Below are 14,417 nucleotides of genomic sequence, written 5' to 3' on the forward strand. Positions count from 1 at the left end.
TCCTGCCGCAGTAAATGTGGTGGCGGTCCGGAAGCGGTTAAAAAAGGCAGCACATGTTTCCTTTAAATAATACATCCACACTTATGTTTTATTATCTGTTTAGGAATTTGGCAGCAAACTCTCATGCCATAGTTCCTGTCTCTGTTACCCCACCCTTGAATATTTGTGTGTTCCCACTCTTTTTGTCACATTCTTTGTAATATAAAGTTACATTCAAGCTGGAGCAAGAGGGACCCATTAATAACGACCGAGGCCGCTCTGCAGATCTCAACAGCAGAGAGTTAGCCACTGGGGAGAAATGAGTTATGCCCCGTACACACGGTCGGACTTTGATCCGGCATTCCGACAACAAAATCCTAGGATTTTTTCCGACGAATGTTGGCTCAAACTTGTCTTGCATACACACAGTCACACAAAGTTGTCGGAAAATCCGATCGTTCTAAACGCGGTGACGTAAAACACGTACGTCGGGACTATAAATGGGGCAGTAGCCAATAGCTTTCGTCTCTTAATTTATTCTGAGCATGCGTGGCACTTTGTGCGTCGGATTTGTGTAAACACGATCGGAATTTCCGACAACGGATTTTGTTGTCGGAAAATTTTATAGCCTGCTCTCAAACTTTGTGTGTCGGAAATTCCGATGGAAAATGTGTGATGGAGCCCACACACGGTCGGAATTTCCGACAACAAGGTCCTATCACACATTTTCCGTCGGAAAATCCGACCGTGTGTACAGGGCATTAGTGTAGATTCTCCAGCCTCTACCAATACCTAAGTATCCATTTAAGGTGGATGGACCCTTTAACCACTAGACAACCACATTCTGTTGATTAACATTACAGTCCCTGATGTGAGAACATTTATCTAAGTTGAGGCTGTCAACTTGAAGCATGTTCCTAGTTTTGACAGCTACCAGTCACAAACTAACGTTTGAGATCCACACAGGGTGGTCCTGACTATGGTAATTACATGCATGTTCCAGCCTGCAGAGGACACTGTTCCTCACTCTCTCTCTCTCTCTCTCTCTCTCTCTGTGAACAGGCTTTTCACAGAGAAAGAAGCACAGTGTTAGAAACCATTAAAATATTTTAAAAAAATTGTATTTAAAAAAAGGTGGAGTTTGATTAAAATTTTAATTTGATCTGTCCTCCTATGTGGGACACTGGAAACAAGACCTTTAGACTTCTATAGAATCAAAGGACTGGCGCAAGGACTGATCAAGAGTAAATGTTCATTTAGTACCACTATTTTAGATCAGCCTGTCAGTGGTACTGGGTCCCAGCTCGTAGTGCTCATGCAAACTCAAATGATTTATTATGCTTTTTTTTATGTTCTTATTATGAAAAGTAAGGCATACTCCGGTTAGGCCTATTATCCCTTATTAAAAGTGTTATTAAAAGTGTCCTGCTGCTTGGCAATTTCCTCTGTATTATCTTAATTACTGTATTAAAGCCCCAGCCTATGCTTCTTGTCTCGCCTTGCTATTTAAAGAGGAACTGCAGTCTGCTCGCATAATTTGTAATAAAAACTTTGCCATTCTGAAGCTTCCCTCCAACCACTTTGCACATTATTTTATATATACTGTGATTCTGTACTTGCTAAATATGCTGCAGAAATATCCCTCCACTGAGTGTGGCTGCAGCAATTTTAACTGTGGGCAGCTAAAGCTGCTGCCTGTTCACTTCCCGGATTTACACAGACACACAGAGGCACACCTCCAGCTCTGCAGCCCTGGAGTTCTCATTGGCCCTCTTATAACTCACCCCCCCTCCCTACCTGGCAAACTCTCACGAGAGTGAGAGAGTGAGTTGTGCAAGATGTCATAAGTCTAGGCTTTTTACCAGACAAGAAACAGGAAGTGGGCTGTATAAGGTATTTACTCGCAGAAAAAAAATGTTTTACTATCCAAAGTTAAAATAACGAGGGCAGAAGATTTAATAGATGGAAAGTTCCGCTTTAGAATTAGCCTACTATTGGCCAATTGTACGCTGCTGTGTTGTCGGCAGTTTTCCAAAACACTTGCCTTTACTTCACTTCCCTAATGCATTTTGACCAATTTTCCCTCATTAAAAATGTCCTACTGTTCATATTTACACTGTTGTATCCTCTGTAGTGTTTTAAAGAGTAGGTCCGCTTTTGTTGAGAAAAAAACGCCCCCCTGGGTGATCTGTGTACATTGCAGGGATTTTAACAAACTTTATGCAGATTCCTACTTTTTGTTATTCTAAAGAAAGAGCTGTTTGTTTGTTGGTGTCCATGTGCATGGTGAATATAAAGGGAGTGGTTTCATAACTATCAATCAGCTGCTGCACCTGCATGGCTCTAATCTGGAAACTTGCTGGGTCTGCATCTCTTTAGACGTGATTTCCTATTGAGAGTATCTTAGCAAAAATGACAATTTTGTTGTAGGGGATGGATGCCAAAAATCTGACTTGTATGTTAGTGCAGACATCTGGTAAAATCAGTAAGCCAATCACACAAGTAGGAAATTATGTTTGGGGGGGAGGTGCTCTGTGTTACAGAACACCCCCAGGTTGCCATATTGCATTTTACAGAAAATTACAGCACTGCAGATTGAAAAGGAAAGGTCAATTTTAATAACATTGAATTTCAATGTGGCTTGTATTGCAATTGTATATGCTATATTATTTTTTTATGTTCTTTTTTTCCCAATGAAAGTGGAGTTAGCCTTTAACCACTTCAGCCCTGGAAGAATTTACCCCCTTTATGACCAGAGCACTTTTTGCGATTCGGCACTGCGTTGCTTTAACTGCCAATTGCGCGGTCGTGTGACGTTGCACCCAAAACAAAATTGATGTCCTTTTTTTCCCACAAATAGAGCTTTCTTTTGGTGGCATTTGATCGCCTCTGCGGTTTTTATTTTTTGCGCTATAAACAAAAAAAGAGCGACAATTTTTAAAAAAGCACAATATTTTGTACTTTTTGCTGTAATAAATATCCCCATTTTTTTTTTAAAAAAGGCAATTTTTTTATCAGTTTAGGCCGATATGTTTTCTTCTACATATTTTTGGTAAAAAAAAAATCACAATAAGCGTATATAGATTAGTTTGCGCAAAAGTTATAGCGTCTACAAAATAGGGGATAGATTTATAGCATTTTTATTTATTTTTTTCTAGTAATGGCGGTGATCTGCGATTTTTATTGTGACTGCGACATTATGGCGGACACATCGGACAATTTTGACACATTTTTGGGACCATTGGCATTAATACAGCGATCAGTGCTATAAAAATGCATTGATTACTGTAAAAATGTCTCTGGCACTGAAGGGGTTAATACTAGGGGGCGATCAAGGGGTTAAGGTGTTCTCTGGGAGGTGATTCTAACTGAAAAGGGAGTGGACTGACTAGAGGAAATGACAGATCGTGGTTCCTAGCTAATAGGGACACACGATCTGTCACTCCTTTCAGAACACAACACGGATTTATGTACACACACTTCTGTGTTTTGTCCCTCATGCTCGCGATCGCTCGTGGCCAGCGGTCATCGTGACCATTGGCCAAGAGCATTGGCACCCCCGCTGTGCAGCGTGCGCCTTTTATATCGATCCCACGAGCCGCCGTATAGCTACGACGGTTCGCAAGATCGTGCCGACCTGCCGCAGTATAATGACGGCGGCTGGTCGGCAAACGGTTAATTCTTGAATTAAACCCCCAGCCTGTGCTCTTTGTCTCTAGAAAATTTGGATCTAGCCTTGCTATTTAAAAATTTCCTGCTGCTGGTCGATTTTACACTGCTATTTCCTCTGTAATATTTTAATTATTGCAGTAACTTCTCAGCCTATGCTTATCGACTCTAATAAGTTTAGTTCTAGCCTTGCTATTTAAAGGGGTTGTAAACCCTCAAGGTTTTTCACCTTAATGCATTCTATGCATTAAAGTGTTACTAAACCCACAACAGTAAAATCAGTCTGTATATGCAGCATAGCATGCTTGTTATACTCACTGTGGAACTTAAGGGGCGGATGAACTGTTTTCATATTACTGGGTTTAGTAAGAAAAACCTCTTGTGATGCAGCAGCCCACCAAAGGCCCCCTTTTACTTACCTGAACCCGGTCTTTCCAGCGACGGGGATGAGCACACCAGCTCCGGCCGGTGTCTCGGGTCCTGAATGGATAGATTGACAGCAGCGCAGCCATTGGCTCCCGCTGCTGTCAATCAAATCAAATGACGCGGGAGTTGGGGGGTGGGGCCGAGTCCTGCTGTCTGTGTCAATGAACGCAGCAGCAGGACATGGGAGTGCGCCTGCACTAGTGCCCCGAGGGAGAGCGGCCTTTCCAACAGGGCACTCGAGAAGAGGAGGAGCCAGGAGAGCTTCTGAGGGACCCCAGAAGAGGAGGATTGGGCCACTCTTTGCAAAACCAACTGCACAGAGGCGCTGAGTATGAAATGTTTGTTTTTTTTTTGTTTTTTTTTGATTGAACCTTTACATATCCTTTAAGATTGTCCTGCTATTGGCCAGTTGTACACTGCTGTGTAATCGGCTTCCTAATTCTTTTAGTTAACCACTTTCCTGTACTTATTTTCCCTAATGTGTATGATGTTCTACTGGCCATATTTACATTGCTGCATCCGCTGTAGTGTCCTAATTCTTGCATTAAAACCCTAGCCTATGCTCTTTGTCTCTAGCAAATTTGGGCCTACCCTTGCTATTTAAAATTTTCCTGCTGCTGGCCGATTTTACACTTCTGTGTCATCTGCCGTCTATTTACGCTTAATGGGATTTTGAAAGAAATTGGCCAGCAGCAGGACAGTTCTGCATCTGTGAAAACAGAACAGCCTCACAAAACTATTCTGCCATTTAAAGGGTTGGTTCACCTTTACCAAAATACAGCCTATGCAGATAAGGAATGCATGTAGATAAATACAAACTGTACAGCTCTGACTAAAGTGAATAATGCCCTTGCTATAGGTGTAGGCCATTTTACATACCCCATGAAGCCTGACTGGAATACTCCCAGGACTTTGTTAGGATGTTGCTAAGTGAGGCCTAGTCATCACTGCTCACCTCCACCATCACAGGAGGGAGCTCTCAGAGCTACTGCTGAAGGGAGAGAAAGAGTATGTGAAATCAGATAAGAGCTCGCTCCTGTGATGGAGGAGGTGAGCAATAATGACTAGGCCTCACTTAGTAACATCCTAACAACGTCCTGGGAGTATTCCAGTCAGGCTTCATGAAGTATGTGAATGGCCTACACCTATAGCAAGGACATTATTTAACCTTAGTCAGAGCTGTGCAGTTTGTTTTTATCTACAGACACCCCTTATCTGCATAGGCCATTTTTTTTGTAAACGTGAACCCTTTAAAGTTGGCCTTTTACGCTTGAAAAAAAAAGTACGTGTCACTGCTAAAATAACCCTAAAAAAGCCTTTTTTTTTTTCAAACTGAGATCAGGTTGGCATGGTGCTGCTTTATGTAAGCTAAGCTAATTGTAAAAGAAAAAGATAAATTCCACAGCCCAATATGCACTGTTAGTGTACCCTGTCACTGAGACTGTCCATACTGTTGGTAACACCACATTCAAATCTAAGGCATCCCCTAATAAGCATGTTAATTAAAGGATTTGTATATGTTTAATGTTTATTCTGACTCCGATGGTTGTGAAGCGACCTATCCCTTGTGAGACCTCTATGCCTGGCCTGTATAAGCAGATAATCACTGAAGACAATCCTCAGATAGTTTGAACTCACCAAATACAGATCCCATCCACAAGATGCTTTTATTCTGAACATCAGGTTACAGCACATGACAGGATACAAACAGATGAACAGGTTGTGGTATTTATGCGGTCAAAAGATGATACTGTCTGTAGCTTACTTTTGCAGAATACATGTGCCCATGTTACATGTGGATTGTTAAAGGGGTTGTAAAGGTAAACATTTTTTCACCTTAATGCATTCTATGCAAGACCCGGAAGTGAGGGGAGAGAAGAGCTGCAGACGTGCACGGTGCTGGATCAAATAAGGGCTCAGGTAAGTAAAAGGGGGGATGAGGAAGGATGCTGACACCTAAACATTTTTTACCTTAATACAAGGAATGCATTAGGGTAAAAACTGTTTAGACTTTACAATCTTTTTAAGGCAAATGCCATACGCATCTCTATGTCCATAAATGTCAGCACTCAGGTTTCCATGCGCTTGCGTAGGGTGTATTTTTCAAAGCAAAAATACTCCCGTACACTTGTGCTTAACACTGGTCAGTAAAGAAATATAATATATAATTTTAATTTTTTTTGTCTATATATTTTGTAGATAATAAAAAAAAATTGTTGTAAGACAATATTGCCAAAAGTAAGCCTTGCCCTACACAAAAGACTGTTCCATACTATTCAATTTTGCCTCTTCTTGCTCCGCAGAGGTAGGTGACCGCTTCCCCACCCCGTTGAGAGACATAGCCATCAGAGAAGGTCAGGATGCAGTCCTGGAATGTTCCGTTCCAGAGGGAACCCATGCCTCATGGTACCTGGAAGATCAGAGACTTCACCCAGGAAAACGGCACCAGATGGAAGAACATGGACCCATTAGGCGACTGATCATTCGAGGAGCTCGGACAGATGATGACGGGGTGTACGTGTGCCAGACTCACAGAGGGGCGCAGAGTATTGCAGAGGTTGCAGTCAGAGGTGAGGTCCAATTTTCCTTAACATGATTTTACATTATTTCTTATTTCTCTGTGTTCCTTAGAGATGCTGCACATGCTCAGTTGATGGGGAGGGGCAAATTACACATCAATCTACCATAATGAGGGGCGCTGGTTCTGTGTTGCCATCTAGTGATCAAAATTCGTGTAGCATTTACCCCAAAGTTCGTTCTTCATTTGGAGAGGTTTTTTTTACCACTATCATATGATGTTTTTGCTGGCATGGCACGATAGAAAAACCTAATTATTAGTAGAGTAAAAAAATAGTTTTACTCCATTTAGCTAATTCAAAAAGTATGTTTAAATACTGACAGTAAGGCTGGCCATACATGGTGCAAATTTCTTTCCTGCCACGGGTGGCAGGAAAGAAATTTGCACGATTCCCTCATCAACACAGACAGTGAGAAGACAGTGATTATTGCTAGCGACTATAGCAGCCACTAGCGATAATCGCAAGAGAATTCGGCAGGCTGGTTGTACCCAAGTCGATCGATCAACTTGGTGCTCCTTTAGCCTGCCCATTAATGGTTTGAATCTCGTCTGGCTCCTGCTGAACTGGCTGAGATTCGAACCGTGTATGGCCAGCCTGAGGGTATCTAAAGCCAACACTTTATTTGCTCTGTTTGGATAGAGTGGTGACTGGTGAGAGATTAGAATGCCTGTCGGGTTTTTATTGCTCTTTGTCCATGATTAGGGATGTCTAAGAGAAAATCCAAAATTTTGAGTTGTCACCAGAATAGGAATAGAGGGGAAATCTTCCAAAGGGGAACATGTTTCAGTGATAATTGTCAATGAAGATTTCATACCTCCCAACTTTTTGAGATGGGAATGAGGGACACCTATCAGCAAAAGTATGCAGGAATAAGACATACCCCTTGTCACTCCCCCTTAAAGGAGGATTGTACAAAAAAACAATATTGTTAAACTCACAGGCGCTTTTTTTACCAATACTATTCCTTTTATCTTGGCTTTTGGAATTTACAAATGAAGCAGTTTAGAAATCAGATGAAAGGTTTAGCACTGAGAAACACTTTTTGATAGATAAAAAGTGCATTTCATATACATATGTATAGATCAGACCAAAATGAGGGACAAATGAGGAGGAATGAGGGACAGAGGGACATTGCTCCAAATCAGGGACAGTCCCTCGAAATCAGGGACAGTTGGGGGCCATGGGATTTATGTCACTTTGCAGAGATTTCCTCTTACTTCCTGTTGTGTCTACAGAGAAATCTCTAGAATAGGACACAGAGGAGGAGTGTCAGTACTGGGAGCAGTCAGGCAATATTGCATTTTGCAGTGCTGTTATCCTAAAATGTTTCAGCCACTGGGGTCTAGAAGGGGAGGTGCTTAGGTGGGCTTGCATAAGTGAAGTGTGATATAGGTCAGTATAGTTAGATTTTAGGAAACACTCGGGTACAGGATCTTACTAACAGGAGACAAGAAAGAGAATTAAAGCTAAAGTTTAGGTATGGCAATTTTTACATAGTTATATTGGTCCAACTTGGACAAGTATGTATATACCATATCTGCGGGTTACCCGTGGAAGCTAGAAATCACTGTAGTAGGCATTGCAAATTACGAATAATTTCTGGGTCCCTGAGTGAACACAATAGGTTGCTCACTCAGGCGCCATTCAGGAAACACTTTGCATTTTCTCAGTGAATGCAATTTTCTAATTGGATGAAGTAGAGAAGTGGGGTAGTGTTATCACAAATTCCAACTCGTCTATTCAGAAAACACTTTGCATTCATTGTGGAAATGGAAAGCCTTCTCTAAATGGCGACCGTGCTGAGCGAGTGAGTAACCTCCAGGCACAAGACCCGGGAAGCTAGTGGAGATCACGGTAGTAGCCGTGCCTGTTACAGTGGTTTCCAAGCTCCAGGGGATCCCACTGTCATGGAACATACATACGTACATTGGTCTAAGCTGGTACGATATCATGCCTCCCAACTGTCCCTGATTTTGAGGGACTGTCCCTGATTTGGAACAAAGTCCCTTTGTCCCTCTGTCCTCCTCATTTGTCCCTCATTTTGGTCTGATCTATATAGTTATAAAATGCACTTTTTATCTTTGAGAAAGTGTTTCCCAGTGTTAAACCTTTCATCCAAGTTCTAAATTGCTGCGTTTATAAATTTCCAAAGCCAGTATAAAGGAATTGTAGTGGTAAAAAAAACACTTGTGGGTTTAACTAATCATTTTTTTAGTATAATTTTCCTTTAAGGGGGCAGGGCAGGGGTTGTGTCCAATTCTTATGTACTTTTGCTAATAAGTGTCCCTCGTTCCCATCTTAAAAAGTTGGGAGGTATGCGATATAACTATGCAAAAATTGCTGTGCCTGGAATTCAGCTTTAAAGAAATAGCATAGAACTGATGGGACTTGTAATTCCATACTGGCTATGTGCTGCTATTTGAATGCTGGAATCGCTGGGAATGGCGGTGTTACCTTGATATAGGTGTAATTGTTGCTGAAACCGTTGACACCCCTGAACTCCTATTTTGCGCATCTTTGGAACTTTGACCCTTCCATTCTTGTCCCCCCTGCCCTGTTGTATGCTAACACCTCTTTAACATATACCCCACATGTTGGGTCTTGTATGCTTAGCCACAGGGTGCTCTCTCTCTCTCTCTGCACGCCTCAGCGTTCTCGCTCTGCACCCCAAAGCATGCTCTCTCCCTCTGCACCCTTCAGCGTGCTCTCTCCCTCTGCACCCCTCAGCGTGCTCTCTCCCTCTGCACCCCTCAGCGTGCTCTCTCCCTCTGCACCCCATCAGCGTGCTCTCTCCCTCTGCACCCCTCAGCGTGCTCTCTTTCTCTGCACCCTTCAGTGTTCTCTCTCTACACCCCTCAGCGCGCTTTCTCCCTCTGAATCCCTCAGCGTGCACTCTCCCTCTGCATCCCTCAGCATGCTCTCTCCCTCTGCATCCCTCAGCATGCTCTCTCCATCTGTACCCCTCAGCATGCTCTCCCTCTTTGCACCCCTCATTGTGCTTTCCCTCTCTGCAACTGTCAGCATGCTCTCCCTCTCTGCATCCCTCAGCGTGCTCTCTTTCGCTGCACCCTCAGCATTCTCTCTCTGTACCCTCAGCATTCTCTCTCTGTATCCTCAGCGTGCTCTCTTTCGCTGCACCCTCAGCATTCTCTCTCTGTACCCTCAGCATTCTCTCTCTGCACCCTCAGCATTCTCTCTCTGTATCCTCAGCATGCTCTCTTTGTACAACTCAGTGTTGTCTCTCAGTACCCTAAGTGTGCTCTCTCTGCACCCCCCTCTGCACTCTCTCTCTCTGCACTCTTAGTTGATCACATGATGTCACCTGTTTGGCGGGTTTGTTTGTATTTCAGATGTGTATTCAGCTGTTCCATTTTAAACAATTGAGTTGTTAATGATTTTAATGAATATATTATCAACAGCAATCAGCCCACCAACATCTGTTACACCAACTTAATTTGTAAGAGCCTTTTGCTATTTGTCCTTTACACACACAGTTGTCATTACAGCTATAAAATGCCAGAAAACATGCCTATTTTTAGATTTGTTGTCAGCTGCCTTTTTCAGCGACGATCTAACGGCTTGATGTTAATGCTAAGTGCTGAAAACATGTGAAAAGAAGATGAAAACAGCCAAAGTGTCACTCTATCCACTGCTCGGCCACTTTTCCAGTGCTTGTGTGAGGCCGAGCCAAGAGAAGACAGCGCAAACCCACCTAAAGAACAGACAAGAAGCTGAACTATTTTAGACGCGCCTTCACTTTCAACAGGGGCTTAACCCAACTCAAGACAAAATCAACAAGACCACATTGACCTACTGCAGGGGTCTGCAGACTTTCTAAACAAAGGGATAATTTACTGTCCTTCAGGCTTTCAAGGGGCAAGAACAGGGCCTTTAGGAGTTGAAAATTTCCCGCTTTCAGTGGGAGTAAACTGTGCCCCATCATTATTATTAGTGGCAGGAATAGCATACCCATTGCTGCTCTCAATGGGAGGAATAGTGACTCATTATTGGTGTTAGTGGGAGGAATGATACCCCGTCATTGGTGTCAGTGGGAGGAATGGTGCCCCGTCATTGGTGCCAGTGTGGGGAATGGTGCCCCATCATTGGTGTCAGTGGGAGGAATGGTGCCCCAAAGGAAGAGTAAAGGCAAAGAAAGGACCTCATCTAGTCCCCAGGGTGCAGTTTGGAGACCATTGACCTTGTGCAAAAAATTGGTCAACTTAAGATCAAATAATTAGATTAACTTATAATGATCAAGATCAACAACTAATAACATCCAGCAAGAAGAAGCGGGACCCTTTGTTAACATGTTGCAGCATTACAGGTCCTGCTAAGCCTACCAATGGCCATGACATTAGGACTCCTGGATTCAGCACAGAAGGATCTGTTTTTGGCCAGGGATAACCACAGTATATCCATATCATTGTGAGTCCATCAAATTATTTGATTTTCCCTGCCAGCACTGAAGTTGATCCAGTGTGCCTAATGCAGTCTGCTTCAGGCTATAAAAAGTCCTCTCCTCAGATAAACACTGGGAAAAAAGGTACTGGACTCCCCTAAATGTCCCTAAGTTGGTAGCTCTTGCCAACTTAAAGAGGAGCTCCAGTCTCCGGCACAGATCGCTACAGCTATCTGCCTGAAAGTGAGAGCGGGTACCTGTCAAAACCAGGTAACTGCTCCCCCCAAAAAAGTGCCAAATGTGGCAGTGGGGGGGGGGGGGCAAACAAGTGCAACTTCCCCTTTTGGGTGAAGTTCTGCTTTAACCTCAGCCACTCAGACAACACAAAATGGTGGGTGATCTCACTGGGTGGGAACCTCCCAGCGTGAGAAGTTTTGGGTGAACAGGAGGAATAGTCCACCAAACGATCAGCTCAAAAGTCCATATGTCTTTATCCTTGACAGTATAGTGACAACCAATAGACATGCAGTAGCCAATGCGTTTCTGGGGCCAAAGAAACCCCTTTGGGCTAGGATTGCTGGAATTACTGTAGACTGTGGTGAAATCTCCTAAAAAGGGATCTTATTCCTAAAAAGGGATCTTAATCTGAAAATAGACAAATGTGAAGATCTCAGTACCTGTGTAACGGCATTGCTAATACAATTCTTTTTTTTCTTTTACTGACCACTGACATAATGAGAAGCTCTGGTCTCTAGTAGTGTACGGACTATGCTGATAGCTCTCCTGTTATCCGTCCTTGATTTAGACATACATGGTACAAGATCAATGACAGTAGAGAGGACACATGGGGGCTTCATTAAAATTTTTCTAGGGGGTTCCCAATCAGTAATTACACCTCTGCTCTATACAAAACTAGAAATATAAAAATTTTAGTTTTGGATACATGTTAACAAACAGATGCCCATGGCGGTACCTACAATTCATCTTATCATGGTTGCTTTTAGATAAGGACTCAGAGCTTACCAATTAAAATCACTCAACAGTACCCCTCTCCCTGTGGATAAATACAAACACTTTAAAGTAGAAATGAAGCCAAATACTTTGGGTGGCGTGAGGAAGGTTTAAAATCTCTCCTGATAAAATGCCGGGGAAGGGAAGAAAAATCAGCGGGGATACAGAGAGCAATTAAAACCTGGCAGAGGTTCTAACCTTTCCTCACTCTATGCAGAAAATGTTTTGGCTCACGTTCCAATTGAATTCTTTCCTAGATAAGCTTTTTTCTATTAACTATTACATACAGTATACCAACCAGCAAGAAATAAAGTGTCTTCAGACTAAATAAGGCATCATGATAATTCTTTCATTGATGTGGTAAGGGTAAGAGAGGCTGACATTCCTGCATAAGGGACATGTTAGATGGCCAATTCTGTCACTGACAACACTTCACTAGTCGGTAAGTATAAAAACTGCGCTCAGAGACTAATGCCGCGTACACACGGTCGGACTTTTCGTCTACAAAAGTCCGACGGACGCCGACGGACTAAAGCTGGCTGACAATCCGATCGTGTGTGGGCTTCCCCGGACTTTCAGCGGACTTTCAGTGGACTTTTCCAGCCGCAAATCTGACGGACTTTAGATTTGAAACATGCTTCAAATCTTTACGTCGTAACTCCGCCGGACCCAGAAATCCGCTTGTCTGTGTGCTAGTCCGACGGACAAAAACCCACGCTAGGGCAGCTATTGGCTACTGGCTATCAACTTCCTTATTTTAGTCCGGTGTACGTCATCACGTACGAAACCATCGGACTTTTGTGTGATCGTATGTAGGCAAGTCTGTTCGTAAGAAAGTCTGCCGCAAGTCCGCCGAAAGTCTGACAAAAGTCCGTCGAACGTCTGTCGGACAGACTGTCGGACTTTTGTAGCCGAAAAGTCCGACCGTGTGTACGCGGCATAAAGGTAGCCGCTGGTACTTCAATAGACATATAGTGCAGAAAAAACATAAAATAAACAATAGTGCAGTGCTTAAAGTCATATGTGCAAAAAGCAATATGAAAAAAAAGATGGGAAGTGACAGCTCATGAAGTAGCAGGAGCAGGTTGCTGGCGGCGCGCATGCGTACCCCAGACCCGACAGTGTTAGATCACGTACCAGGTACGTGATCTGGCGCAGAGCGGCCGCCCTGCCGCAGTAAATTTGGTGGTCGCTAAGCAGCTAAATGTGTCTCTAGGGAGTGCTTTCTAACTGTGGGGGATGTGCATTGACTAGGGGAAACCAGAGATCCGTGTTTCTGCTTAGCAGAATCACAAGATCTCCATTTTCCCCTCTGACAGAATGGTGGTCTGCCTTGTTTACATAGGCAGACCACCGTTCTGGCTCTCCTGAGACCGATCGGCGGGTCGCTCACAATCACGCCCCAGACCCTGTGCTCATAATCACGTACCGGTCCTGCTCCAGTATATCTGCGTGGGGTGGTCCAGAAGTGGTTAAACTCCCAAACTGACAGCAGGGCTCGAAGGCTTCTGCGTCACTTCCGGTTTTAGCAGCGTCACCTCCTCTCCGCACGTTTCATCACGGTCACGTAATAGTCATAATAGTACAAAGAGTATAGGCACAGCAACATTTGCACTTTTTATTTACTTCACTTTGTTGGAACACAATTAGGTTGGATGCGGCTACCCATTATTAGCCCAGTTGTACGTCATTTCTATGTAGCGTGGATAACACATTTGGGGTTTTTTTTGTTAATTGAATTGTGAATTTCTAAAAATTTAAAATTTCAGCTCAGTTTTTTTTTTTTTTTTTTTTATAAGTCTCAGGTGTGTTTAGACAAAAGTGCTGTATCAAATGGTCACCACTGCCATTCTTTCTTATTTGCCAGAACAATGAAATTCTTACATTTGGAGATCCATGTCTCCTTGTGATGTTCCTTGTAACCACCATGTTTTCTCTATCTCCCAGGACCAATAGTGAAAAGGCTGCCCCGTCGCTTGGAGGTTGCGGAGGGTGGAAACGCAGCATTTTGTGCAGAGACGGAAAGTGAAGTGGAGCAGGTCGGTTGGACCCACAATGGTCATATCATGTTTGAGGATCACCGGACAGTGGTACAGAGTTTTGGAAGGACACATGTCATGGTTCTGGTGGGGGTAACGCAGAAGGATAGTGGAATCATCCAGTTCCATGCTGGACTTTCTGAATCCACATGCCAGCTTCGAGTTAAAGGTAAGTAACCAAAAAAAGCTTGTATAAATATTTAAACCATGGGCTTTCATTAAAAGAGAGTAAAACAGCTCACATCTTTACCCTGAAAGACACAGCTGATTCCAAGGACTGGGCTGTCATTGGATCATGGCCAATATTAGTCTTCT

The 14,417-nt window shown here is 43.3% G+C and overlaps 1 protein-coding gene across 1 annotated transcript in view; it reads left to right on the top strand.

The window, feature by feature from the left end:
- The window catches only part of OBSL1 (obscurin like cytoskeletal adaptor 1), a 152,983-nt gene that overhangs the window by 16,353 nt on the left and 122,213 nt on the right, over positions 1 to 14,417 (top strand). The window contains exons 3-4 of the mRNA XM_073634270.1: positions 6,378 to 6,644; positions 14,011 to 14,271. Coding sequence (XP_073490371.1) covers positions 6,378 to 6,644; positions 14,011 to 14,271 — 528 coding nt within the window. The remainder of the gene's footprint in view (positions 1 to 6,377; positions 6,645 to 14,010; positions 14,272 to 14,417) is intronic.

This window comes from Aquarana catesbeiana, linkage group LG06, assembly GCF_042186555.1.
Source record: "Aquarana catesbeiana isolate 2022-GZ linkage group LG06, ASM4218655v1, whole genome shotgun sequence".
Taxonomy (NCBI): Eukaryota; Metazoa; Chordata; class Amphibia; order Anura; family Ranidae; genus Aquarana; species Aquarana catesbeiana.